The 27,673-nt window shown below is 44.2% G+C and overlaps 1 protein-coding gene across 1 annotated transcript; it reads right to left on the bottom strand.

Annotated features, from left to right (window-relative positions):
- On the bottom strand, nucleotides 1-17,189 carry PTRH1 (peptidyl-tRNA hydrolase 1 homolog). The gene is made up of 5 exons (XM_073600089.1): nucleotides 16,982-17,189; nucleotides 9,904-10,123; nucleotides 9,425-9,524; nucleotides 3,424-3,469; nucleotides 1-2,486 (listed from the first exon to the last, which is right to left on the bottom strand). Exons 1-5 carry the CDS (start codon nucleotides 17,087-17,089, stop codon nucleotides 2,283-2,285), a joined length of 678 nt encoding a protein of 225 aa, XP_073456190.1. The 5' UTR covers nucleotides 17,090-17,189; the 3' UTR covers nucleotides 1-2,282.
- Nucleotides 17,190-27,673: the final 10,484 nt, after the last annotated feature.

The following is a 27,673-nucleotide window of genomic DNA, read 5'->3' as shown; positions in this document are numbered from 1 at the left end:
TTATTTACAAATACATTTAATAATCGGTTAATAAATACAAAGTAACATTATTTTGTGTCTTCTGTATCTGCATGGAGTTCAGCTGTAGGTAGTACATGGTTATAATTCAGTTGGGATGTGTCGAGATGCCACTTAACTGCGCTTTTCTCTAGATGTGTATTTTTTCCTCAAAGATGAACTCTGCTTATGCATTGCTTTCATCATATGCTCTGTTTGAATTTCCTGGGTTTCTGAAAAGTTTGCCATAAAAAGGATTATAAATACAAATACAGGTTTTCAGTGAAATGTTTTATTGTGCCCAGTGAGTGTAATTTCTTTGAACCAGAATATTAGCGTGATGGTGATGTACAGTATCCCCGGCATGATTTTTTTTTTTTTCCCTGTTGGCTGAAATCAGACGGAAAAAGAAAAATAGCTCCAGCCAATGGAAAAATGAGGAACAAAGGAAGCTAATGTTGAAAGTAAGGAAAAAGAGTTTACAACATCCAGGTATTTATTTTATGGGATGGCATTAGGTAACTTTAAAGTTTAATTTTGAGGTTAAACGCTTCAGCCCCGGAAGATTTTACCCCCTTCCTGACCAGAGCACTTTTTGCGATTCGGCACCGTGTCGCTTTAACTGACAATTGCGTGGTCGTGCAACGTTGTACCCAAACAAAATTGACGTCCTTTTTTCCCACAAATAGAGCTTTCTTTTGGTGGTATTTGATCACCTCTGCAGTTTTTATTTGCACTATAAACAAAAAAAGAGCGACAATTTAAAAAAAAAAAAACACAATATTTTTTACTTTTCACTATAATAAATATCCCCCAAAAATATATAAAAAAAAATTTTTTCCTCAGTTTAGGCCGATGTGTATTCTTCTACATATTTTTGGTTAAAAAAAAAAAATTGCAATAAGCGCTATATTGATTGGTTTGTGCAAAAGTTATAGCATCTACAAAATAGGGAATAGTTTTATGGCATTTTATTTTATTTTTTTTTTTTTTTACTAGTAATGGAGACGATCTGCCATTTTTATCGGGACTGTGACATTATGGCGGACACATCGGACAATTTTGACACATTTTTGGGACCACTGTCATTTATACAGCGATCAGTGCTATAAAAATGCATTGATTACTGTAAAAATGTCACTGGCAGGGAAGGGGTTAACACTAGGGGGCGAACAATTGTGTTCCCTGGTGTGTGTTCTACCTGAAGGGGGGAGGGGACTGTGTAGGGGAGATGACAGATTGTGTGTTCATACTCTGTATGAACAGACGATCTGTCTTTTCTCCCCTCAGAGAACCGGATACTGTGTGTTTACACACAGATCCCGATCCTCAGTGTGTCAGCCGCGATCGCAGGAGCTCGTGACAGCCGGGCACTTGCATCGGCTCGGGGGGAAAGCAGGGGGCCCTTGCGCGCCCCTAGTGACCACAGGGCACATTCTGCCCCCCCCGCACTTAACTGGAGCGCTGGGCTGAAGGGGCGGGAGCGGCCAGCTCTGGCTCTTAACCGGGGTGCTGGTCCAGGGATTTGGGTGGATCCTGAGCATATGATCGTAATCTTTCCCCAGCCTGGACCTGCTCTATGACTTCAGCCCGCTGTCTGCTGAAAACGAATCACAGGAGAGGTACATCCAAACAAGCTTTGGCTGTACGTCTCCTTTAAGTTTTAGTGGATCAGGGTGGGGCTAGGTTCACACTTTTTTTTTATGCTTTAGGTGTGGAGGAGGAGACTGTTTTTTAAAACAAAAAAAACCCTACCAAAAACTCAGGTACATGTGTTTTTCATGCGCTTCCATTGAAGTCTATTTTCCCCAAAACACACCTTCCTGCATGAAAAAGTCCCTGCACCTCTTCCAAAAACACACAGCAGGAAACTGCTTAGAACGGGACCTATTGTCGAAATCGATTGTCTTGCATTCCTGTGCTTCTGAAAATATGCTTAAAAACACATAGGTGTGAACCTAGCCTAAGGGTGTGGAGAAGAGTAAATGCCAGGGCACCGTAGTGTCCTCCCACCACACCAAACACTACTTGTTTATTTCAAAAGCTAATTTGATAAGTAACAAATGCAGTCTTTCTGTTCTCGAATCCCAGTTGCAGTGTACACAAGCATACCTATACCAAGCGATGTGCCTTCAAACCTCATAGTCCTTTCTGGGCTCAAGAAACACCATAATCCCAATAAATATGCATGTCCAGAACACCCTCTAGTGGTGTACTTCTTGTAAAACCAGTATAAGGTCAGTTCTGTACTAAAACGTCTTTCTACCAATCGGATTTCACCAAGGTCATGTGGTTTTCGGTGATGTAGCATGTGTTGTAGAGTCCATCCCTGTTTTGTTCTTGATATGTGACAATAACAAGTCTATACCATGCTCCAGCGCTTGAGGTAGTATCTCCTGCTCTGGTTTGGTAAAGCGTCCAAGCACATGTGCTGTTACTGAGGACTTGCAATCTGGACGTCCGATCCCAATCAAGAGCCTGGTCATCGTCTGTTTAAAAAAAAAAAAAAAAAATCATAAATTAGAATGGGCATAAACTCAAAAACCGAGGATCTGCTGTTACTGAGAACATCTACAAAGGTCAATACTAAGCAGTACCCCAAAATGTATCTTGTTTTGAATCTCTCTTCAAAAATGGTGCACTTCTTGGTATGCGAGGATACCTACAGCCTCATAGTTGTGTATCTGCAGTGTGAGGACTAAGGTACTGCTGCCTCTGGCCGATATTCTTATGAAATTTATAGTGATATTTGTATTGAACTGCTCACTGTTCTCCTTGGAAGATCTGACATGAGGAAGCAAAGCTTTGCCTCTACCAAAATGGCCACCTCCACATAGAGCATGCAGAACAAGGTAAATAAAGTAAGGCCCCTTTCACACTGGGGTGGTAAAACAGCGCTATTTTTAGCGCTGTTTTACCACGGTATTCGGCCACTAGCGGTGCGGTTTTAACCCCGCGCTGGCGCCCGAAAAAGGGTTAAAACCCCTCGTATACCGCGGTATAGCCGCGCTGTCCCATTGCTTTCAATGGGCAGGAGCGGTGAATACACTGCTCCTTCACCGCTCCAAAGATGCGGCTTGCAGGAGATTTTTTTCTTCTGCCAGCGCACCGCTTCAGTGTGAAAGCCCTCGGGCTTTCACACTGAACAAACAACGGAGGCTGTTTAGGGGCGGTTTGCAGGCGCTATTTTTAGCGCAATAACGCCTGCAAACCGCCCCAGTGTGAAAGGGGCCTAAGTCAGTAATTATTAAAATAATGAAAGATCAGCTACAGGCAGACCACAGACCATACTACCGACTAAAGTACTTTTTCCTTCTTCCTGACGTTTTTTGGGCATAATCTACAGAGTTTAGTTCTTCGTCAATCAATAAACTTGGACTATTATAAATAACACCAGCCAAAAGGCATCATAAATGGTAAACTTACATCAGAGTTTAGATAGTCAATGCAGGAACGAACACCTTTGTGGCCTCTGAAATGTAAAACAAACAAAAAAAAAGACAACTGATCAACGAACAAATAAAAACTACAGCGGAGGAAGTGAAGACACTGGCTAAACCAATAAAGGAGACTTCCACATATCGGAAAACTTCAAAGGGTAGGATCTGGTCTATTAAAATTACTCTCTTATCCTGGTCCTGTGCTGCAGCCATACATTCACATATTCTAATTCCAGGGTAATGATAGTCTAGACCCCTGCCATTGATCCCCCCCCCCCCCCTTTCACTATAATTACATAACACCTTGGATGGCAGACACTACAGGGGTAACCTACTATATGTCTTTGAAGCTACACTCCAGTTAAAAACCTAAAACATATACTTACTGTTTAACCACTTGACCTCTGGAAGATTTACCCCCTTTCCTGACCAGGCCATTTTGTGCGATACGGCACTGCATTAATTTAACTGACAATTGCGCGGGCATGCGACACTGTACCCAAGTAAAACTTTGTCCTTTTTTCCCCCACAAATAGAACTTTCTTTTGGTGGAATTTGATCACCTCTGCAATTTTTATTTTTTGCACTATAAGCAAAAAAAACCCCCCAATATTTACTTTCTGCTATAAAACATTTCCAATAAAAAAAATTGAAAAAAAATCAAAAGTTCTTCATCAGTTTGGGCCAATATGTATTCTGCTACATATTATTGGTAAAAAAAATCCTAATAAGCGTATATTGTTTGGTTTGCGCAAAAGATATAACTTCTACAAACTATGGTATATTTCTACTGTCATGGTGGCGATCATCGACTTATAGCAGAACTGTGATTGACAGTTGGGACACTGACACTTTTTGGGGACCAGTGACACTAATACAGTGATCAGTGCTAAAAAATATGCACTGTCACTGTATTAATGACACTGGCTTGGAAGGGGTTAACATCAGAGGGGATCAAAGGTTTAAATGTGTTCCTAGCCTGTGCTTGTGTACTGTGGAGGGGGTGCTTTTACTAAGGGAAGGCACAGATCAGGAACACAGGATCAATACCTTCTCTATTGACAGACCGGTGATCTGCTTTGTTTACCTAGGCAGATTGCCGTTCTGCCTGTGTACTAAACATTGAGTCCATGGTACCCGCCGAAAGAGCCGGATCACATATACACACACAATATAAATATATATATATATATATATATATATATATATATATATAAATAAATAAAATATATACACATACACGCACATGATGCGGCGCACAGCTGCCACCCTGTAGCATTAAAACAGGTATAGGAAGGTCAGCAAATGGTTAAAGTGACTAAACACGCATTGTTTAATTTACATTGGCCCTTCTATTTCTGTATGGGGATGATTGCACTATATAATTATTTTATTTTAATTTGAAAACAAAAAAACAAATAAAAATAAATAATATTAATAAGCTGTTTTAAATTGACATACAAATATACAGTATATTTTAAATCAAATCTTTATTATTTTATGGAAATAACATGGTGTTGGGTATTCCTGCCAGTAACAGGCTGTGTCACGCCCTCCCAGGAGGGAGGGAATGGGCTGTCATTTTACCACTGTGTATACGTCCACATGTGTGACTCTATAGTCACATGAGCTGCTCAGATGTGATGGGGAGCAAATACTCAGCATAGAAACTCACTGAAAATGAGCATGTGCAGCGTTGCCACCACAGCCGCAAAATCCCTAGCATGGACAGAAGGTAGAGATGGAGAACAGCAGGATCAACCAGGTATTTTTGCAGAATACAGAAAACGAATCTCATAGTGACTGAGTGAGTATGAACAGCATGTAATACACCATTTATTGATAGTTTTTTTTATAATGTAGGTTTAGTGACACTTTAACCGGCCAAAGGAACCATAATTCTGTTTAGCCAATCTTGTGACTGGCACACTTGTACGACACTGCTTGAGCAGGAACATTACTATTTCCTGTACAGTCTGGGAGGGGTGTTAGCAGTGGCAGCCCGTCCATAGAGGGCACACGGACGCTGCCCCCCCTATCCTTGCGTCCAGCCCCCTGATCTACATGCAGGGTGCCGGACGCATGGATTCCGATCGGGGTTTTTTTTTTTTTTTTTTTAAGCATATGATTAGAGCAAGAGGCCCGGATGTACTGAGAGAGATAAGGCTGTCAATGCTGACCTCTTCCTGAAAATACTTGTTAGCTGGCTGTCTTGGGTTTCAGTACTTTTCGAGTCACTGATCCAGAACAAGAATTTGGCAGGTGAAGACAAATCTCCTGATTTGCATATTTGTTCCAGGTCAGTGATACAGAAAGCTACAGGAATAGCAAGAAAGGGAGGCAACTAGCTTTTTTTCAGAGATCAGGAATGGAAAGCCTACATGTTCACGTCAAGTAGCAGGTGATCAAATAACATCATCGTGTTAAACAGAAGTATACTACGCTCTGTAGCTAGCTATACTGAACTTAGCCAACATTTTTTTTAAGAGCTGCGGAAAGCTAAGTTAACATATACAGAATTTTAGCATAATTTACATAGTCTGGTTGAAAAAAGACACAAGTCCTTCTAGTTCAACCAATAAAAGGCAAAGCAATTTAGTATAAACTAAAGCTGCACCATTCTGGTTAAAATGAGAATCACAATTTTTTTGCTTGGAATAAAGATCACGATTCTCGTGGTGTCATCATCTTTCACATTATACAAAAAAAGTTGGCTAACATTACTGTTAAGTTTTTTTTGTTTTTTTTTATTCATTGAAGTGTATTTTTTCCCCAAAAATTGTTTTTGAAAGACCACTGCGCAAATACAGTGTGACATGAATTAACGCACCAACCGCCATTTAATTCACTAGGGTCTCTGCTTAAAAAAAAAAAAAAAATATATATGTGTGTGTGTGTTTTGGAGGTTCTAAATTTTCTAGCCAAAAATAATGTCAGAAAAAGGCTTAGTCTTTAAGTGACCTCATTTAGGCTTGATGTACACGGGACGTTTTACAACCTTCCCTGAACGATTTAACTTGACAGATAGTAAACGACGTTTGAAAACGTCTGTTTACCACGTTTACATGTTGTGTTTGCGTTTAGAAGCTTCTTTTTTTTTTTTTTTTTTTTTTAAATAGTCAAAAATTAAAAACTCCTGTAAACGAAACGCGGCTAAATATGAGTTACCACATTTAGAGGCTGGTACAGGCGTTTCACATGCCTCTGAACATGCATCCTGAATGAATTTATTTTTTTTGCTTTCCAAAAAATGCTTCCAAACTCAACTGCCTAGAAACTACTTTAAACGACCCTGTGTACATGTACTGATAAGATAACAGAGGAGAGTTCAGGGGCAGCTGAAAAAAATGCCCAACTGCTCCTAAACGTCCGTTTACCAGCAGCAGTGTACATGAAGCCTGAAGCCCCCTTCACTGTCGGACTGTTCAGGTCCGCCTGTCAGTTTTGACGGCGGACCTAAATGGGCGCTCCATGCTAGTCTATGGAGTGACGGATCTCAGCGGTGACATGTCCGCCGACATCCGACCCGGTCCAATCCGCTAAAAGCAGACGGATGCCCCTACGTTCACATCCGTCCCTGGCGGATCGGGTGAGATCTGATGAAAACGGCCATGCTGTCCGTTTCGTCCGATCTCTCCATAGGAAGCAGCGGCGCTCGACAAGCCCCTCCCCACTCAGTGAGCAGAGAGGGACCTGTCATCTGCCGGCTCAGCAGAGATCAACGGAGAGATCTTCCGCTGAGTTGGCGGACTCTGAGGCAGCGGACCGCCTCATGAGAATGATGCCTTACAGACCGAAGTTCATCCCTTTGATCTCATTCTAAAAGAACCAAATGATACATGTAAGTTTATAGTTATCATTCAGCGCTGAGCAATGTTGATAAACATTTGTTGGCTTTTTTTTTTTTCTTCTTTTGACAGCTCTGAACAGAGAACATCTCTGCACTTGTTACATAGAATCGTGGAAATGCCGGATCAAGATCGTGAGAAGAGTAAATCGAGATCGCGATTTATTTATTTTTTTAACGACTAATTGTGTAGCTCTAGTATAAACTGAGACTCCAACCACAAGACCTGCGTGAGGGTTAAACCCCCATGTCAGGTTTTTACTGCTGGTTGCCTCTCTGGAGTGCGTTTTTCACAGACTGCTTTGTAGAGTTCAGTGGGGACTTGTCATGTGGATAGATTCCCCACAGGAATATATCATTAAGGCACTCCACAGAGGGGACGTAGAAAGTTTCATTTAGTGGAATTCCCAGGACACCAGGTAAACCTCTTTAAAGGGGAGACCGTAACATAAACCTGAGGGATGGTCTACCCCTTCTCCATGTTATCCTAATAAACATATTCTTAATGAAAAGTAACTACTTAACCACTTCAGCCCTGGAAGAATTTACCCCCTTCCTGGCCAGAGCACTTTTTGCGATTCGGCACTGCGTCGCTTTAACTAACAATTGCGCGGTTATGCGACGTTGCACCCAAACAAAATTGATGTCCTTTTTTTCCCACAAATAGAGCTTTCCTTTGGTGGTATTTGATCGCCTCTGCGGTTTTTATTTTTTGCGCTATAAACAAAAAGAGCAACAATTTTGAAAAACAGCATTATTTTTTACTTTTTGCTATAATAAATATCCCCCAAAAATATATAAAAAACTATTTTTTTCCTCAGTTTAGGCCGCTATGTATTCTTCTACATATTTTTGGTAAAAAAAAAAAAAAAAAATCACAATAAGCGTATATTGATCTACAAAATAGGGGATAGATTTATTGCATTTAAATTTTTTTACTAGTAATGGCGGCTATCTGCAATTTTTATCGTGACTGCGACATTATGGTGGACACATCGGACACTTCTGACACATTTTTGGGACCATTGGCATTAATACAGCGATCAATGCTATAAAATTGCATAGATTACTGTAAAAATGTCACTGGCAGTGAAGGGGTTAACACTAGGGGGCGATGAGGGGTTCACTATGTTCCCTGGGAGGTGATTCTAACTGAAGGGGGAGGGGACTGACTGGAGGAAGTGACGGATCATGGTTCCTAGCTAATGGGAACACACGATCTGTCACTCCTGTCAGAACAGAACAGGGAAGTGTGCTTACACACACTCGTCCCTGTTCTGTGTCTCCAGCTCACAATCGCTCGTGCTGTGCGGCGGCACGTGCGCGCCTGCTATCCCGACCCCGAGAGCCGACGTATAGCTACGACGGCTCACGCAAGGGAGCCAACCTGCCACATTATAACTGCGGCAGTTGGTCGGGAAGCAGTTAAAGTGATATTAAAAGTCAGATTTTTTTTTAAAATAATAAACATGTTATACTTACTTGCTCTGTGCAGCGGTTTTGCACAGAGCAGCCCTGATCATCCTCTTCTCATGTCCCCTGCCTGTGCTCCTGGCTCATTCCTCCTGCCAAGTTTCCAAGCAGGCTCGCTCCTGAGCCGTTGCTCTGTGTATCCATCCACACACAAATTTCTTGGCCCAGCCCCTGCTCTCTCCTCATTGGCTCACTGGCTGTGATTGACAGTAGCGGGAGCCAATGAGAAGGAAAGGACCCAGGAGAGACGCTGCGCTTGTGCACAGCGCTGGATCAAATTGGGGCTCAGGTAAGTATTAAGAAGGGCTGGGGGGGCTGCTACACACAGAAGGTTTTTTTACTTTCATGCATAGAATGCATAAGGGTAAAAATACGTTGCGCCTTTACAACCACTTTAAGCCTTACGTGGCCCTGATTAACACTATAAAGTTCCTCTAGTAATCTATTCTCACTACACACACTGTTGTTTCTTGTCTGGGACAATTACCCAGTAAAGTATAAAGGTCTGGCACCAAATTTAAACAAGACAGGAGAACCAGTTGAAGATAGATAGATCAGGGCTGTAAAGATGCCTACAACCATACACCCCCACCTCCTTCCATGAGCTACATTTAACATTTTGGAAGAGTTTGACTTTATTGTTATTTTTTTTTTATTGTCCACTTACCTTGCACTCCCACCAAGCTTAAGAGACACCTTCCCAAGAGGCTTGTCTAGCTCGTCATGCAGCAGATAAATATTCTCTGGGGTGAGATGGAATTTTCCAGCTGGAGAAGAAAAATTATTTTACTCAAAGCAGTTATCCAAGTAAAATTGGATTCAGATGGATATTTTGAGTGCCGCAGTAACTTTTAACTGTTAATCAGTGATGGCTAACCTTGGCACCCCAGATGTTTTGGAACTACATTTCCCATGATGCTCAACTACACTGCAGAGTACATGAGCATCATGGGAAATGTAGTTCCAAAACATCTGGGGTGCCAAGGTTCGCTATCACTGCTCTAAGCCAATCAGAATTCTAGTGCTTTGCATAGTATGGTCAGGTCGACAGCCCACATGGAAGAATACACTTGTGACAAAACTTGCCCATAATTCAATTGAAAACTTTTCTACAGAGTAAGCGAGTAGTTTTAGTAGATGTCCTACCGGCATTAGCCACGCTTGTGCCATTGACATTCATGAACTGACGTGGTTTTAGTAAAACTAGCTGCATTCCATCTTGTTTGGTGGTGATGATATCGGCTCCAGTCCTCCTGTCTGTCTTCCACTGGTCTGCAACTTTCAGCCTTCGTGCCAGCAGATTGACAGCTGTCATTCCAACACTGTGTCTGGTACCCGACATGCCATGGTTACCCAAACCAACCACCTGCATAGAAGAAAATGCACAAGTTATACATTAGCAGAGTGATTGCTCATCTGTATTTTTTTTTTTTTTTAATATAATTTATTAAAGCGGAACTTTACCCATAACAACTTGATAAAAAAAATACTGTTCTTTTGCAAGGAACATACATTCCATATTAACCGATTGTCAACCGTATAACAGATACTGTATGTTACCTAGTACGTGATCTGGCACTTCCGGGTAGGGGGCTCGCGCTCGCTGCCACGACCTTGCTCTACTGAGATTTTATACAACAGATGCCGATCAGTGGGTGCCGGCCACCAGATTACTGCCGGCACCTGACAATCATCCAGAACACACAAGGACAGGGCTCTGTCTTTGTAAACAAGGCAGAACACTGTCCTGTCAGCGGTGAAGTAATAGATTTACTTTCCCCACAAAGCAGGTAATTAAACTGATTACTTCCCTTAGGAAAAGCATCACACTGTGTACACATAACAGTGCTAGGCACACATGTAACCCTTTGATCAGTGATGGTGAACCTTGGCACCCCAGATGTTTTGGAACTACATTTCCCATGATGCTCATGCACTCTGCAGTGTAGTTGAGCATCATGGGAAATGTAGTTCCAAAACATCTGGGGTGCCAAGGTTCGCCATCACTGCCCTAGATTATTAACCCCCTCCCAGCCAGTGTCATTGGTACAGTGAAGGTGCATATTTTTAGCACTGATCAGTGTATTAGTGTCACTAGTTCCCAAAAAGTGTCAGTGTCCAATTGTCCGCCACAATATCGCAGTCCCGCTATAAGTTGCTGATTGCTGCCATTTACTAGTATAAAAAAAAAAATTCCAGTATATATACCATGTAGATATCTGTAGACGCTATAACTTTTGCGCATACCAATCAATATACGTTTATTGGGATTTTTTTACCAAAAGTATATAGCCGAATACATATTGGCCTAAATTTATGAAGAAATTAAATTTTTTTTGTATTGGATATGTTTTATAGCAGAAAGTAAACAATAATGTGTTTTGTTTTTTTTAAATTGTCGGTCTTTTGTTTATACCGTAAGAAATAAAAACCGCAGTGGTAATCAAATGCCACCAAAAGACAGCTCTGTTGTGGGAAAGACACAATTTTATTTGTGTACAGCATTGCATGACCGCGCAAATGAAGGGGGGGAAATCTTCCAGGAGTCAAGTGGTTAATAATTATGCCACCAAGATTAGTGTGCTGTAAATTGCCTCAAGCATTGTTCCTGTTTCTGCTTGCCGGAGGCTGCCATTTTGCTGAAGCCCAGAGCCCCTGAGCAACAGTGATGCCCCGTACACACGGTCGGATTTTCCGACGGAAAATGTTCGGTGGGAGCTTTTTGTCGGAAATTCCGACCGTGTGTAGGCTCCATCACACGTTTTCCATCGGATTTTCCGAAACACAAAGTTTGAGAGCAGGCTATAAAATTTTCCGACATTCCGACAATTTCCGATCGTGTGTACACAAATCCGACGCACAAAGTGCCACGCATGCTCAGAATAAATAAAGAGATGAAAGCTATTGGCTACTGCCCCGTTTATAGTCCCGATGCATGTGTTTTACGTCACCGCGTTCAGAATGATCTGATTTTCCGACAACTTTGTGTGACCGTGTGTATGCAAGACAAGTTTGAGCCAACATCCGTCGGAAAAAATCCTAGGATTTTGTTGTCGGAATGTCCGATCAATGTCCGACCGTGTGTACGGGGCATGAGTCTTTGGGCTTTCAGCAGATTCGCCCCTAGTGGCTCGGATTTTCAACAATGTGACAAAAAATAGAGATCCACTGAGCATGTGTAGAGCACGGTGAGACAGTGTATTACTGGATTTTAAACAGTATAGGCACTTATTTTTTATGTTTTACATAGCACTACCTGCTCAAAGGGCCAGCCTGAAGTAATCTAGCAGGACTTAAAGTGGTTGTTAACCCACTATAAGAACCTTATATAATCCTCCTTGTCTCCTAACAATATTTGCTCCTGTGTCTGTGTTTTATAAAAAAAAAAAAAAAAAAAAAAGCTGATTATACCTCATTTCAAAGTGGCGATCACCTGACCAGGCCAGCTCTCTCCTCTCCCTGTCTGACAGATGCAGCGGGCGGGGCCATGATTCCCCCGTTGACATCAGCCAGGAGGGGAGGAAAGAGCCGGCCAGTCGGTCACGTGATCGTTGAGCTCCGCTCTGAAATGTGGTATAATCAGCTTTTTTTTTTTTTTATAAAACACAGACAGAGGAGCCACTATTGTTAGGAGACCAGGAGGATTATATACGATATAAAAAGGTTATTCAGCACAAGGGGAGGTGGCGGGCCCTGACACAGGAGCTGACAGGCAGGGAAGGAGGGGGGAGAGGAGAGCTGTGGATGACTGAAGCACGTAAACGGACCACGGTGTCAGGGCTCAGCAGCCATCATATACCATGATCAGCTTACAGGGGGAGGGCAAAAACTGGCAGGATCAGACAGGTATTAAAGGGGGCCAAATTACACAGCACAAGCACTGTGCTGTATAACATGCTTTTCTGACTAAAGAGAGGAAAGTACAGATGGGGTCCACCTTGTGCCAGGAAGTGCAATATACTGAAGAGAGTGACAGTTGGAACTGATGCCACCCAGAAAGGGCAGGAAGACAGACTTTTGCAAGTACATCTTGCAATGGTTCAAAATTGGGACCCTGTTAGACTGATAAAACCCCTCCAACATGTGAGATGACTTTTGAACCCAGAGGCAGTCACCACATGTAAAAGCTGTGGAGGGCATGGACACTCAAGCCTGACCACTCCCAAAGCTGGACTTGCAGTGGGTACAGGAAGAATCATTTTTGGGTAGAAAAGATCTGCTACGTTCAACCTGGGGACTCACCTTTTTCCTAACTTCACACACGTTGTGTGTGTTAACCCAGGGCCAAAATAAGCACAGCAAAAACCACCGCTATCTGACTCGATACACTATAGACGGAGGCCTTGCTGTGTACGAAAGGTTATAGCAGAGTAATGCAGCACCTTAAAGCCCTTCAGATGGGCACTAGGCTGCCAGGCTGAGCTTCCAGTGTAGAGATCTGCAGGAAGGGAGGTGGTCAGGAACTGCAGTACAGAGGTGAAACAGCAGGGAAGTGTAGATATGCAGTAGGGATGGTGAGAGACCTGCACAAAGCCTTTTAGATGCTGAAATTAATCCTTGCACCCCTTCTACTTCAACGGCTGAGCAACGGGGGGGCGGGGGGTTTGATCAATCGAGTGACCGATCGGGGGGGGGGGGGGGGGGAGGTGGCTTGTTTGTCACCACCACCCCCACCTCCCACCCCCAAAAATGGAACACCAGCGGCCACTGATTAAATGCGTTTTACCACCCTAGTCCGTTTACATCTGCCTGACCATAGACTTGCATGGAGCTTCCAGTCGGTTCCCCCTGAAAAACTGACAAGTGGACCTGATGGCAAAGTCCTTGTGAACGGGCTCCAAGTAATATTTTATAAACCGTTATGAAAAGTTTTATGTAAAAGTCAATTTACAAGGATTACCACACAGCTTATAACCCATTTAAATAACACCAGCTTCAGGGGGGATTATAACTGGAATCTTCAATAGCCATCTATGGAGGAGAGAAGGAAAAGGAACTATTTGAGGTGGTGAGAAAATAATTCACAAGATTAACAATTTATGAGAAAATAGGGCTTTTTCCACAGATTATTCACTTTGTGAGAAAATAGCATGTCTTGTGAATTGAACATTATTCGGATAAATGTAGCATGAGATAAATAGTGGTTTTATAATAATTTATTCATTTTAGGGAATCAAGCCTACTGTGCTTTAGAGGATTAGTCCATCTTTATACTAAAATTTGCAGAGCAGTCAAGGGGCCCTGGTAGTTTACAAATCACGGTGTAGCATTGAGATTTCAAGCCTCCTTTAACCTCTTGCTGCCCACGTAATGCCCATGTGCAGTGACTTTAACGCCCGCATACCTTACATCTTCATCCATGGCAGACTGAGGTTTCTGTGCCGAGAGTGTGCTCACTACGCACTCCAAGCACAGTGTCATGGACATCTTTCTGTGTCTAGTCTTGATCGGGAGCTGTCGGGATTGGATTCTGATCGTGTGACCACTATGACAGCCAATCACAGCAGTCACAAGATTAGAAAGTCTGAGCCACTGCAGGGCATAATCGTAAAGACCCACTTAAAGGGGTGCTTGGGCTAGGCGGGAAGGGATTAAATGACATGCAGGCCAACTGCCTGGACAAAAAAAGTACCATTCTAATTGATTGGTGTCATCTTGCATATAAAAGCTAGGATGGATGGATGGTCTGTTGAGTGCTCCCCATTATCAGGGGGCCTGCTGTATTGCTCATCCACAAATCGGCATTGCTGTAACAGGGGGAGGGAGAGCACAATGTGCATTTGTGGACCAGGGAGAGCACACTGTGCATGTATGGATTGGTGGGCGAGGGAGAGCACTACATGTGTGGACGAGGGGGAGCACACTACATACGTGTGGACGAGGGGGAGCACACTACACACGTGTGGATGAGGGGGAGCACACTACACATGTGTGGACGAGGGAGAGTACACTAAATATGTGTGGACTGGTAGACGAGGGAGAGCACACTAAATATGTGTGGACTGGTAGACGAGGGAGCGCACACTACACATGTGTGGACGAGGGAGAGTACACTAAATATGTGTGGACTGGTAGACGAGGGAGCGCACACTACACATGTGTGGACGAGGGAGAGCACACTACACATGTATGGATTGGTGGATGAGGCAGAGCGCACTATGCATATGTGAATCGGTGGATGAGGGAGAGCGCACTACACGTGTGGATCGGTGGACGAGGGAGAGCGCTCTACGCACGGGTGGATGAAAAAGAGCACACTACGCATGTGCGTATCGATGGACGAGGGAGAGCGTGCTATGCATGTGTGGATCAGTGGATGAAGGAGAGCACACTACACATGTGTGGATCGGTGGATGAGGGAGAGCGCGCTATGCATGTGTGGATCGATGGATGAGGGAGAGCCCACGACGCATGTGTGGATCGGTGGACGAGAGAGAGTGCACTACGCATGTGTGGATCGACGAACGAGGGAGAGTGCACTGCGCATGTGTGTACGAGGGAGAGCGCAGTGCGCATGTGTGGACGAGGGAGAGCGCACTACGCAAGTGTGGACGAGGGAAAGCGCACTACGCATGTGTGGATCGATGGACAAGGGAAAGCGCACTACACATGTGTGGATCGATGGATGAGGAAGAGCGCACTGCGCATGTGTGGACGAGGGAGAGCGCACTGCGCATGTGTGGATCGGTGGATGAGAGAGAATGCACTACGCATGTGTGGATCGACGAACGAGGGAGAGCGCACTGCGCATGTGTGGACGAGGGAGAGCGCACTACGCAAGTGTGGACGAGGGAGAGCGCACTACGCAAGTGTGGACGAGGGAGAGCGCACTACGCATGTGTGGACGAGGGAGAGCGCACTACGCATGTGTGGATCGATGGACAAGGGAAAGCGCACTACACATGTGTGGATCGGTGGACAAGGGAAAGCGCACTACACATGTGTGGATCGATGGACGAGGAAGAGCGCACTACGCATGTGTGGATGAGGGAGAGCGCACTGCGCATGTGTGGACGAGGGAGAGCGCACTGCGCATGTGTGGACGAGGGAGAGCGCACTGCGCATGTGTGGACGAGGAAGAGCGCACTGCGCATGTGTGGACGAGGGAAAGCGCACTACGCATGTGTGGATCGATGGACAAGGGAAAGCGCACTACACATGTGTGGATCGATGGATGAGGAAGAGCGCACTGCGCATGTGTGGACGAGGGAGAGCGCACTGCGCATGTGTGGATGAGGGAGAGCGCACTGCGCATGTGTGGATCGGTGGATGAGAGAGAATGCACTACGCATGTGTGGATCGACGAACGAGGGAGAGCGCACTGCGCATGTGTGGACGAGGGAGAGCGCACTACGCAAGTGTGGACGAGGGAGAGCGCACTACGCATGTGTGGACGAGGGAAAGCGCACTACGCATGTGTGGATCGATGGACAAGGGAAAGCGCACTACACATGTGTGGATTGGTGGACAAGGGAAAGCGCACTACACATGTGTGGATCGATGGATGAGGAAGAGCGCACTACGCATGTGTGGATGAGGGAGAGCGCACTGCGCATGTGTGGACGAGGGAGAGCGCACTGCGCATGTGTGGACGAGGGAGAGCGCACTGCGCATGTGTGGACGAGGGAGAGCGCACTGCGCATGTGTGGACGAGGGAGAGCGCACTACGCATGTGTGGACGAGGGAGAGCGCACTGCGCATGTGTGCATTTCTAGACTAGCAATACAGTAGCTCCACACTGATTCCTGTGATGATGGGATTCCTGTGATGATCGGACCTCATCTGTCAGGATGAGGTCCGATCACTCTGAAAGCTGGGTTTTTTTTTACCAGGCTTTGGGGAAGCCGCTGTTGGGCTATGTAATTTTAAAAGAAGCTCAATTTTTCTACATTGCACCACCATTTGTAAACTATTGTGGCCCCTTGACTGCACTGTAAGTGAACTAGCCCTTTAATTCTTCATGGTCCATACACATGGGTTCAAAGCAGAGGATGTTCCACATACAGACTCGGCCCTGCTGTGTACAAAAGAGATTACAGACACATTCTCTGCACTTGCTGGAGACTGAAGTGTTAAATATTTCCCCGCCATAGCTTGCTGTTCATTATGCAACCCTGCAGGAGAAGACAAGACTTTCTGGAGAGGATTATTAACAAGTCTATTTTATACCATCACAATGATGATCTAAGAACAGCTGCCACATTGAATGCAGTTCATTACTCACCATGAAGACCTTTTCTCTGCTGTGACCCTGAACTGCTGCCTGACTCATATACCGACCGAGCACACACCATGTCCACATGATCCCTGGGTGCCTGTAACTTCCTCCCATCTATAGGCAGCTCTGACATGTGCCTGGCATAAGATCAGCCTCATGTACATTCAGCTTTCCCTGTTGTTGGAAAACAGGCATATTATAGGACAGCCCAGGGGGGCCTTCCATTTCTATGACAACAGCACTGCTTTCTAAACAACATGGCGATTCCCTAGGGGACCAGAATACATTCAAATCCTCCTATCTGGCCAACTTTGGAAGGTACAACTCACTCTGAACCTGGTCACCTCTCCTCCTTTCTGCCTCCACTCACCTGAGCTCAGCCACTGGACTCTTGTGAGGGGTTTGCTTTAATTTCAGGCGAGTGTAATCCAAAAGTAAGAGAGATGATCAGGAGCTGCACACGGCTCAGAGGTGGATGTGCACACATCTGCCAGCAACTCTGATTTAAAGTGGAGTTCCAAACTAAAAAAAAATAAAAACTAAAAGTCAGCAGCTACAAATACTGCAGCTGCTGACTTTTAATAATCGGACACTTGCCTGTCCCAGGGTCCAGCGATGCGGGGGAACGAAACCCCGCTTGTCTCCCCCCGGCGCCGGCATTGTCACTGTGGGTGCCCAACTGTGGCTTCACAGCCGGGCACGCACTGCGCACGTGCGATCCGCGCTGTGACTGGACGGGCAATCATCTGGGACCTGTGACGTGTCCCAGATGATTGCTGAGAGGGAGGGGGTGGGGAGCTGAACTTACTTCTGGCGCCGCGGTGCCCTGGGAGGAAGTGGGAGCTGGAACTCTCTAAAAAGAGCGTTTATGCCCCCCCCCCCCCCAAAAAAAATGACAAGCCAAATGTGGCATGTCAGGGGGTCACCTTCCCTTAACCACTTAAAGACCAGCCTCGTTTTGGATTGTAGGTGTTTACATGTTTAAAACAGGTTTTTTTGCTAGAAAATTACTTAGAACCCCCAAACATTATATATTGTTTTTTTTCTAACACCCTAGAGAATAAAATGGCGGTCATTGCAATACTTTTTTTTTTGCACCGTATTTGCACAGCGGTCTTATAAGCGCACTTTTTTTTGGAAAAAAAATCACTTTTTTGAATAAAAAAATAAGACAACAGTAAAGTTAGCCCAATTTTTTTTTATATTGTGAAATATAATGTTACGCCAAGTAAATTGATACCCAACATGTCACGCTTCAAAATTGCGCCCGCTCGTGGAATGGCGTCAAACTTTTACCCTTAAAAATCTCCATAGGCGACGTTTAAAAAATTCTACAGGTTGCATGTTTTGCGTTACAGAGGAGGTCTAGGGCTAGAATTATTGCTCTCGCTCTACCGGTCGCGGCGACACCTCACATGTGTGGTTTGACCACCGTTTTCATATGCGGGCGCTACTCAGGTATGCGTTCGCTTCTGCGCGCGAGCTCGTCGGGACAGGGCGCTTTAAAAACATTTTTTTTTTCTTATTTTACTTTATTTTATTTATTTTTTCACTGTTTTTTTTAAAAAAAAAAAACATTTGGATCACTTTTATTCCTATTAAAAGGAATGTAAACATCCCTTGTAATAGAAAAAAGCATGACAGGTCCTCTTAAATATGAGATCTGGGGTCAAAAAGTCCTCAGATCTCATATTTAAACTTTAATGCAAAAAAAAAAAAAAAAAAGTCGTTTGAAAAAAATGACACAAAAAAATTGTTCCTTTAAGACAAATGGGCGGAGCTGACGTAATGACGTCGCTTCCGCCGTCCTATGGTATGGAGGCGGGTGGATCTCCACTTTAAAGCAAGTAGCAATAAATGAGGATGACAGCACTCTACAACACTCTACTATGCAGTATCCCCACACAATATCACAGATGGGGTGAAACCAGGACCATCTAAAAAGCATTATGGGCTCCTGGGCAAAGTAATGCACTGAAGCCTCTATCAGCCTGCCCCAATTTACACACCTACTCTGAAGAATAAAAGTATAAATAGTTGATAGAATTAAACATATTATTTATTAGTACTTTCAATAAAATCGATTTGAAACAATAAGAAAACATGCCATAAATCAAAGACTAATCAACACAAAGAGCACAGTTCAGGATGAGGCAGAAGGGCACAGTACAGGGGAGTCAGGAGAGCACAATACTAGGATCAGGAGGGCATAACACAGTTTATGGGATGCTGCCCGAGATACGGCCGTCCCGGGACAGCTTAGTAAAGAGCGTGACTGTACCGGCAAATCCAGGACAGTTGGCAAGTATGATGTAATGCAAGATTATCATAGGGCCCCCATGCATCTGGGGCCCCTGGGTAGTGCCCAGGGATGCCCATGCATTAAGACAGCCCTGGGTGAAACCACCATTCACTACAGTTCTTTAGATTTCTGAGAAAGCTTTTTGTTTCTAAGTGTGCTCCCCTCCAGTGGTCATCCTCCATTAAAGCTCCCTTTCAACTACCTGATGCCAAAATGTCTTTTGGAAGACAGCACTGTTCACTATTTAGTGCCACGGTTCTGGCACTGGGGATTATGGGATAGTAGGAGAGTAATATTAGTGTTTACAAAGCAGGTTCAGTCACTTTTTTAGTTGTGCACAGAGTGGGCTAGTGTTAGAACCCCTGTCAGGTTTTTATTGCTTGTTAGATAATATTTGGTAGATTAATTATGGCATTAAAGTCAATTTGTTCATTATACTTTCCTGCTCTGTGTAACCATATTGCACAGAAAGGACCCTCTTCTCCTCTTCTGCCAGTCTCCCACCAGTGCTCTTGGCTTCTCCCTTCCACAAGTGCCTGCATAGCAAGCCGGGTGCTAAGGAGGCACCCATGTGTGTGTGCTCGTGAGCCAGGCTGTGTGCATCCATAGACACACACAGCACAGGTAAGCCACACTCCTCACAGGAGTTTGACTGACAGCAGCAGGAGCCTATGGCTTTGCTGCCATTGATGTCTCCTGGGAAAGCAGGTAGTGAGGGGAGTAGTGCTGGACTGGTGAGAGGAGTAAGGTAAGTGGGGGGGCTAGGACAGCTAGTGGGGTGTTTTTACCTTTTTGCAAATAATTATTTCTTCTCTTTACAGGAAGGCCATTAGGCAGGTAGAGTTTAACGCTGCCCCAGCCAAGAAGGTTAATGTTAATTGTGTTTCCTGTTTTTTTTCTTGGCAGGCATTCCTGTGTCCAGCCCACTGGTTCTGTGTACAGTATTATAAAAGGGGTAGGGGGCCATACCCAGGGGGCTCGGGGACTCACACGGGATGAAATTCTTGAAATTCTGCAGTTGCTGTTGGTTCCTGCTGGCCTGCTGAATATGCCAAGTCCAGAGTGACAATTATTGCACATCTGCCCTCAGGATCCTGCTACAGCTGGTGGAGCTGCTGGGACTTGCAGTCCCCTCTGAAGATGTCAATCCTGGATACTGCCATCATGGATTCTGCCAAGAATGTACTCTTTTCTGTGCAGGTATACTGGGGCAGCCACAAGCAGTGCCTGGACAAAGTCATCCAGTGCCCATGGCAAAGATGCCAAACTCTGCCCCTCTACCCCATTCATGATGTGCAAGCTTAGGGGATCCTATGGCCAGCAGTCACTCGCTTGTAAAAATCACTGCCGCTATCAATACTCCTGTCAGCCTTGTAATAGAAGGAAGGCGCCCACATCCCTACAGTAAACCATTGCATCTAGAGCAGCTTTCCCTCCTGCCCACCCCTTGTCCTGGCCCTGGCCACAGGTCTGAGTTAGGGACTAGGGATGTTAGCAAAAGACTGCACCTAATGTTAAACTGTTGTGTTAACTTATTCTTCAGTAAAGCTTTGGAAACTTTGCCTTTGCCTGGTCTGAAGTTAATTGAGGGGTGCATTGCAAGTAACCAGCACATTGGGGTATGAAGATCACGGTACAAGAGTTCATACAATGTGAAGACACAAGTGGTTACCAAGGGTAATAATGGTTTCTCTAGTGGACTGTAGTAAGCGCGTACATGTGGTAGGTGAGATAACGTCTTGCAGGAGTTGTCGGCACTCTCCCCGTAAGCAGGTCGGTCTTCCATAGCAACAGGAGCAGATCAGCACTGCAGACGTCCCCATCCTGGGCACAGGTATGGAAGAGGTAGAAATAAGTAAAGTACATGCATGGAGTCAGTGCTAGGTACATGGTGATATGGTGGACAGGTGGAGAAGACAAGGGCTCTGCTTGTCCCTTCTAAATGCACAAGTGACCATGGTGGTGCATAGCGTTTATTAGAGACCAGTCGTCTGTTCCAGTAAAAGTACCCCATGTGTAGGAGAGTGACCTGTAATATATTGCTTAGCGTAGCCCAGAAGAACCCACCCCGGGGTAGGCCTCTCGTGTGACCCTTACTTGGCACCCAACGAGGAGGGGAACATGGATGACATGATTAGACTTGCCACCTCATCCCTTTAAACCCGAACACATATGAATTACACAGGTTCTGTGGATGATTAAGGTGGTAATTAAACTCACTTTGTGCCTTATCTGTATTAAATTAGCCTCAGAACCTGTGTAATTAATATGTGTTTGGGTTTAAAGGGATGAGGTGGCAACCCTACACAACCCACCTACCCTTACAAAAGGCTTAAAAAAAAAATAGCGTCCGAGTCACTTTAAAGTGGACCTTGCACTAAAAATAGCAGATCCATATCTCTGAAGGAAGCCTTGCTCAACTTAAAACCTGAAGCCTGTATGAAAATTCAATTTTACCTGCTTACTTTTCTGTTCACTGATGCTAAACAAGCCCTTGTCAGCATACCCCCCAACTTTTGAGAAGGGGGCAAAGGAACACCTATTAGCAAAAGTATGCAGGTATAGGACACACCCCCTGCCATGTCCTCTTAAAGGAGAATTATACACAAAAAAAGATTAGTTAAACCCCCAAGTGCTACTTTATACTTGCTTTTGAAATTTACAAATGCAGCAATTTAGAGTGAATGAAAGGTTTAGCACTGAGAAACACTTTTTGTTAGATAAATAGTGAATTTTATATACAACTATATAGTTCAGACCAAAATGAGGGACAAATGAGGAGGAAAGAAGGACAGAGGGACTTTGTTCCAAATCGGGAATAGTCCCTCGAAGTCAAGGACAGTTGGGAGCTATGTTGTCAGAGCATGGTGGTCTTCAACTCCCATGACCATACAAGTCAAACGGAAAATAGTCTGCTTCCTATGGACTCTGATCACAAATTTGAGGAATTCTGGACTCCATGAATAGTCTACTATTTTCCTGATAATTTGGATCACACCTTGTTACCTCTGATAAACTGTAATTAATCTTACTTAGGCGATGATCCTGCCAGAATTCACACCCCAGCTCTCCCGTTCCTTCTCTACTATTTTCCCTCACTCTTTGGATGTGACAAGATAACCTTTCTTCCTTACCATCTTGCTTGGTCCCTTTCTTCTACTCTATCCCTGTTTTTATACATGTAGTGTCAGATTCAGACGCATGCACCTAACCATATTGCTCAAACAATTCCTTTACCTTACTCTGTACTCCCAAGAGCTTGTACTTAAATATTGCTATTACTATTATTTCAACCACTGAGTTTTTTCCCCCAAAGGCTCTAGGAAATCTATTGATACCTCTGGGAATAACTGCTTGCGTCTATGGTTAAAATGAATGTCTCTATAGTTAATGGATATAGATCCACAGTTGACCTTAACTTCTGATATGAGAATTGTTGACTAAATTGCTGTATTTATTCTGTATCAGTCTTTTTATTAAGATTTTTAGGTAACAACAAAAACATTACAAGGTAGCTAAATCAAGTACAAAAAGGAACTGTCATCATAGTGAATATATCGGAAAATATATGTCCACGAGGTTTAGGAGTGTGTCTATGGAAATGTCTGACCATTCTTCCAGTAGCGCATTTGTGAGGTCAGGCACTGATGTGGACGAGCAGACCTGGCTCGCAGTAAACATGTTAACTCCCCTTCCTGTTACAACATGACTGCGCACCAGTGCACAAAGCAGGGTCCATAAAGACATAGATGACGAGGTTGGGGTGGAGGAACTTGACTGGCCTGCACAGAGTCCTGACCTCCACTCGATAAAACACCTTTGTGATGAATTGGAGTGGAGACCGCAAGCCAAGCCTTCTCATCCACATCAGTGCCTGACCTCACAAATGCACTTCTGGAGGAATGATCAAACATTCCTAAACCTTGTGGACAGCCTTCCCAGAGGAGTTGAAGCTGTTATAGGTGCAAAGGGTGGGCCAACTCAATATTGAACCCTACAGACTAAGGCAGGGTTCACACTGCAGTATGAAGCAGCTCACAGCAGGGGTCCAGTGCGTCCCTATTCACGGTTTCAGGTCTGATTTTGGTCCAAATTTTTGGCTGAATTCAGACCTGAAACGGACCAGAAGATGCACAGGACGCTTGTGCAATTTGCCCCAGAGCCGCTCTGGAGATGTGTGTAGCGCTGGTAGATTTTTAATCTACTGCTGATAGGTAAATTTAGTGGGTTACTTCTTAGGTGAAGTTAGGTTTGCCTCTGTTCCAGCTTGGCTGAGTTGCGTGTGATTCCACACTGCGCCGGTGGGTGTCATTGTCACCATGGGCCAGTGTTGGAAAGACAACATGTTGAAGCGTATGGGTGCTCCTCTGTCCCGGAGACAATTCGGTGGAGGTGGTCCTCCGAGTTGCATTCTGGGAGAGGGTATTTGTGGGACAGATGCCATGCTTGGGGGTTCGTTTTCAGCCACCTGCTGGCCCTCCTGGCCAACAGGTATGCATTAGTAATACCACCTCGTGGCCCTCTGTTCCGGAGGCTCACGTCGCTGCGGCGTGTGGGTGGGCCCAGAAGCCTGTCTGGGGCCTACCACAGCGGCAGAGGAATGGTCCTGAGCTGTCTATCCTGAGTGAAGAAGCTGGACAACCGAGGAGATCCCAGGGGAGGACCCGTCATGGAAGGATCATGCGTAGTGCTGGTCTGGAGAGGGGCCTGGTGACTCGGTTGGAGGACGTATCCTGAAGTAATCTTACTGCATAGTACTGCCGGGTTGGCTTAAAGGTTCAAGTGCTGTGTCTGATACTCATCCTAAACCATTACATCCCATGACAGAGAATCGTACGGGTTTTGCTCCAAACAAGTCTGTGGCAGAGACTTTTGTTCGTGCTACGTACTGGCTGCTAGGCAAGTGAGAGAGGCCTATCCAGGTGGGCAAAGATTGAATCCCACAAGGGGAGTGCATTCAACTACAAGTGTTCAATTCCTAATAATATTCTAAAGAATACTCAAGAAAGGTATTTGAGCTTCCCTGCAGCTTTCCTTCTGCCTCTTTCCTGCTACTTCCTTTGTTACTTGTTCATTAAAGCATTGGAAAACATACTCAAGTGTTTGATGCTTACATCGTCCAGAGGTAAATTCAACGGGACCCTAGACCCGGTGCCGGTGAAACAGAGGTGGCGAGAGTGAAGCAACAGCCCGCTTTAAACCAGCAGCTCCACCGAGAGTTATTGCTACATGTGTAAACAGGCTCCATTGAGAGCTGATCACAATCTCCTGACATGCGAATTGGATTTAGAGAAACCCGCATCCAATTCGCAATAGTGTGAACCCAGCCTAAGAGTGGGATGCCATTAAAGTTCATGCGCGTATAAAGGCAGGTGTACCAATACTTTTGGTAATATAGTGTGTATTCGGCCATGTTCTAAGAAAAGGCCTTGCATCAGACCAACATTGTAGGCCCAGCAGAAGGGTCAAGCAGGACTACACCCACCCTACCACCTGGGCAGGTGATAACCATAATAATGCAAAATTAAATATAACAAATATAGTAGCCACAATGGCACCAAACTATAGGCTTGTACATCTACCGTATCATGAGATCATAAAAAAGATGTATTGAAATCAGCATCATATCCTTTAAGGTAACTTGTCACATATAAAACCTAGACAGAAACCTTAAATCGGGAATACAGGTCCGACTAGAGAGCCAAAATTGCACCAGAGTAAAGGGATAGGAAAAGGGAACACAGAAAAGGGAATCCTGTATTTATCCTATTATTACAGTGTATTTTTTAATACATGTTTATGTATATTGTTTTATATTTTTATTATTATTATTTGTTTTATTCTATTTTAACTGAAGGCCTTCAATAACAAATGTACTGAAACTGAAAAAAATCCAGATTCCTTTATTGAGAACCCCTCCCTATTAACAAAAAGGTTCAGGAAATATATAAAAAAAAAGAATAGGCAGAATTCAAATAAAAGTTAGGTAATATACTTACTTACCTTTATCCCCAATTCCACCTATGCTCCTAGGCAATGGTGGGCCATCCTTCCTGCAAAATCCTGGGGAATGCTGAGTAGCCAAAATGTAAAGATGCTCTGGGCTATTCAGCCTTTTTTGAGATCTCATTGGAAGGATGGTGATGTCTTCCAATGCAGTACAGAAATTGGGAAGAACATAAGTATATTTACAATTTTTTTTTCTCCTTTTTACTTTTTTTTGGTGCAGAATGTTGGCATAGGAAAGAGGGCCCTGAGTAAATAAGAGAAACTTCCTTCTAGTGCAAGGTCCACTTTATTTTTTTCTCTGTACTAATTTTTGACTCATAAAAAAGTGTGCTTACTTATATTTTAAATGACCACTAGTAAACAGTATGTACAGTACATTTCTCTATTTGTCCAGGAGGAGGTGGACAAACATTTATTTTGGAAGTTGCACTGAGGAAAAACTTAACGTGTTATAGTTATAACTAGGAGGCGTCTAAGACGTTTCTTTCACCACTTCTTCCCTCTCCCTAGAGCTGAGATTCCTGGAATTCCTAGGAGGAAGCACAGGCTGGCACCTCCTGCCCTCCCACACCTACAGGCCAAGAGCACACAAAGGTGAGGCATAACAAGTTGCTTAACACCAGTAACTGGGGTGAACAAAGTGCACAAGAACCAGTGTAGCAACTTTTGCTATTCCAGATATCTACTGTATGAGACACCACACAAAGCTTTATTCTACATTGTAAAAATGTAAAATTACATTGTATGTCCAGGGACATATTGCAGCAGAGAGTACTGTGACAAAGAAGGATTTACGCAGTGCAAGAAGCAAAGTGGTACGTGTTATGTTTAATGGTCATAATGAAAAACAATTCAAATGTCTGCAATAAAAGATTGTGGTCAAAAACAGTGGTTACTCAACACACCCCCTCCCCACAACTCTTACCCACTCACGGGCTGTTTGATCAGATACTGTGAACACCCTGATGTGCATTACTTTCTTATGTGTCCCATGTTTGGACCCACCTGACCTTTGGGTGGCTTTGCTCCTCAAACAACTATAACAATTTACAAAATGTTGCTGTGTTGCATAACTTTGTATGCGTTATCAGTTCTAGGTTGTGTAAGTAACTGTCAGGATGCCTCCCTGACCTCGCACACTGATATTATTTCTGTACCGGGGTTTTTTCTTCATGTGCCTTACTGTGCAATGCCGGAGAACCTGCTATGTTGACCTCATCTTATGACCATGTTTGAACTTTTTGTCTGACCTTTGTTATGTATCTATGCTAGCTATGTGGATTGTTAAACCCACTTTGTATGAAAATAAAGAATTACAATAAAAAAAAAAAAAAAAACAACAGTGGTTACTCAAACCCAACTGAGTGGGTTTGACAGGTAAATTTGGATAAATTATTATATAAAAATTTATTAAGTATCTTTACTAGGTATCAAAAATATTGCCTCCTCACTGCCAAGAAGACCTACAGTATTTTATCTCTCTCATTAACACCTTATCATCCCGTCCCCGACCAACCTTCAACTCTCCAATTCATCCTCCACTGTCTCCACCCACCAACTCATTCACAGCCCAGGAGATCGACAATCACTTCAAACAGAAGATTGATACAATTCGCGAGGAGATCTCTACTGTTCAGATACCCTCCACCCTACACTGCATGCCCACGGGTACAATCATTACTTCCCTCTTTCAGCCCCACCACTTTAGACGAGGTTGCTAAACTATTTGCCAACGTCCATCTTACCACCTGCCCTCTAGATCCTGTTCTCTCGCAATTGCTACGTTCACCCTCTGGCTCTATTCTACACTCTCTAAGCCACACCTTCAATCTCTCCCTTTCTTCTGGCATCTTCCCTAACTCTCTAAAACACCCTTTCTCAACCTTTTAACCCTAGAGGAACCCCAAAAATAATTTTCAGGTCTCGAGGAACCCTTACTGAAACCAAATTATTAGGGGTCAATAGGAACAATTCCCTTTATACTGGTGGCCAATAGGAAGAATGTCCCACTTAAAGTGGTGCTCAGAATGCCACCCTTAAAGACAGCTGAAAAGATATTTGGTGTCATGCTGCTGGATTTGCTAAGTGATGCCGAACCTTGAACTCTGTAGGCACCATCAAAAAGGTGGTTCATCAGCTACAGCTCAAGGAACCCCTAGCAACCTCTGGAGGAACCCCAGGATTCCACGAAACCCTGGTTGAGAATGGCTGCTCTAAAACATGCACTTGTCAGTCCCATATTTAAAAAGCCCTCAATGGATCCATCCAATCTTAACAACCTACGCCCCATCTCCTTGCTCCCCTTTTCATCAAAACTCCTTGAACATCTGGTCTACAACCCACTGAGCGACCACCTTGCTGATAATAGCCTTCTTGGTCTCCTTCAG

Source organism: Aquarana catesbeiana, linkage group LG09 (assembly GCF_042186555.1).
Source record: "Aquarana catesbeiana isolate 2022-GZ linkage group LG09, ASM4218655v1, whole genome shotgun sequence".
NCBI lineage: Eukaryota > Metazoa > Chordata > Amphibia > Anura > Ranidae > Aquarana > Aquarana catesbeiana.
This window is presented reverse-complemented; position numbering and strand designations above follow the sequence as displayed.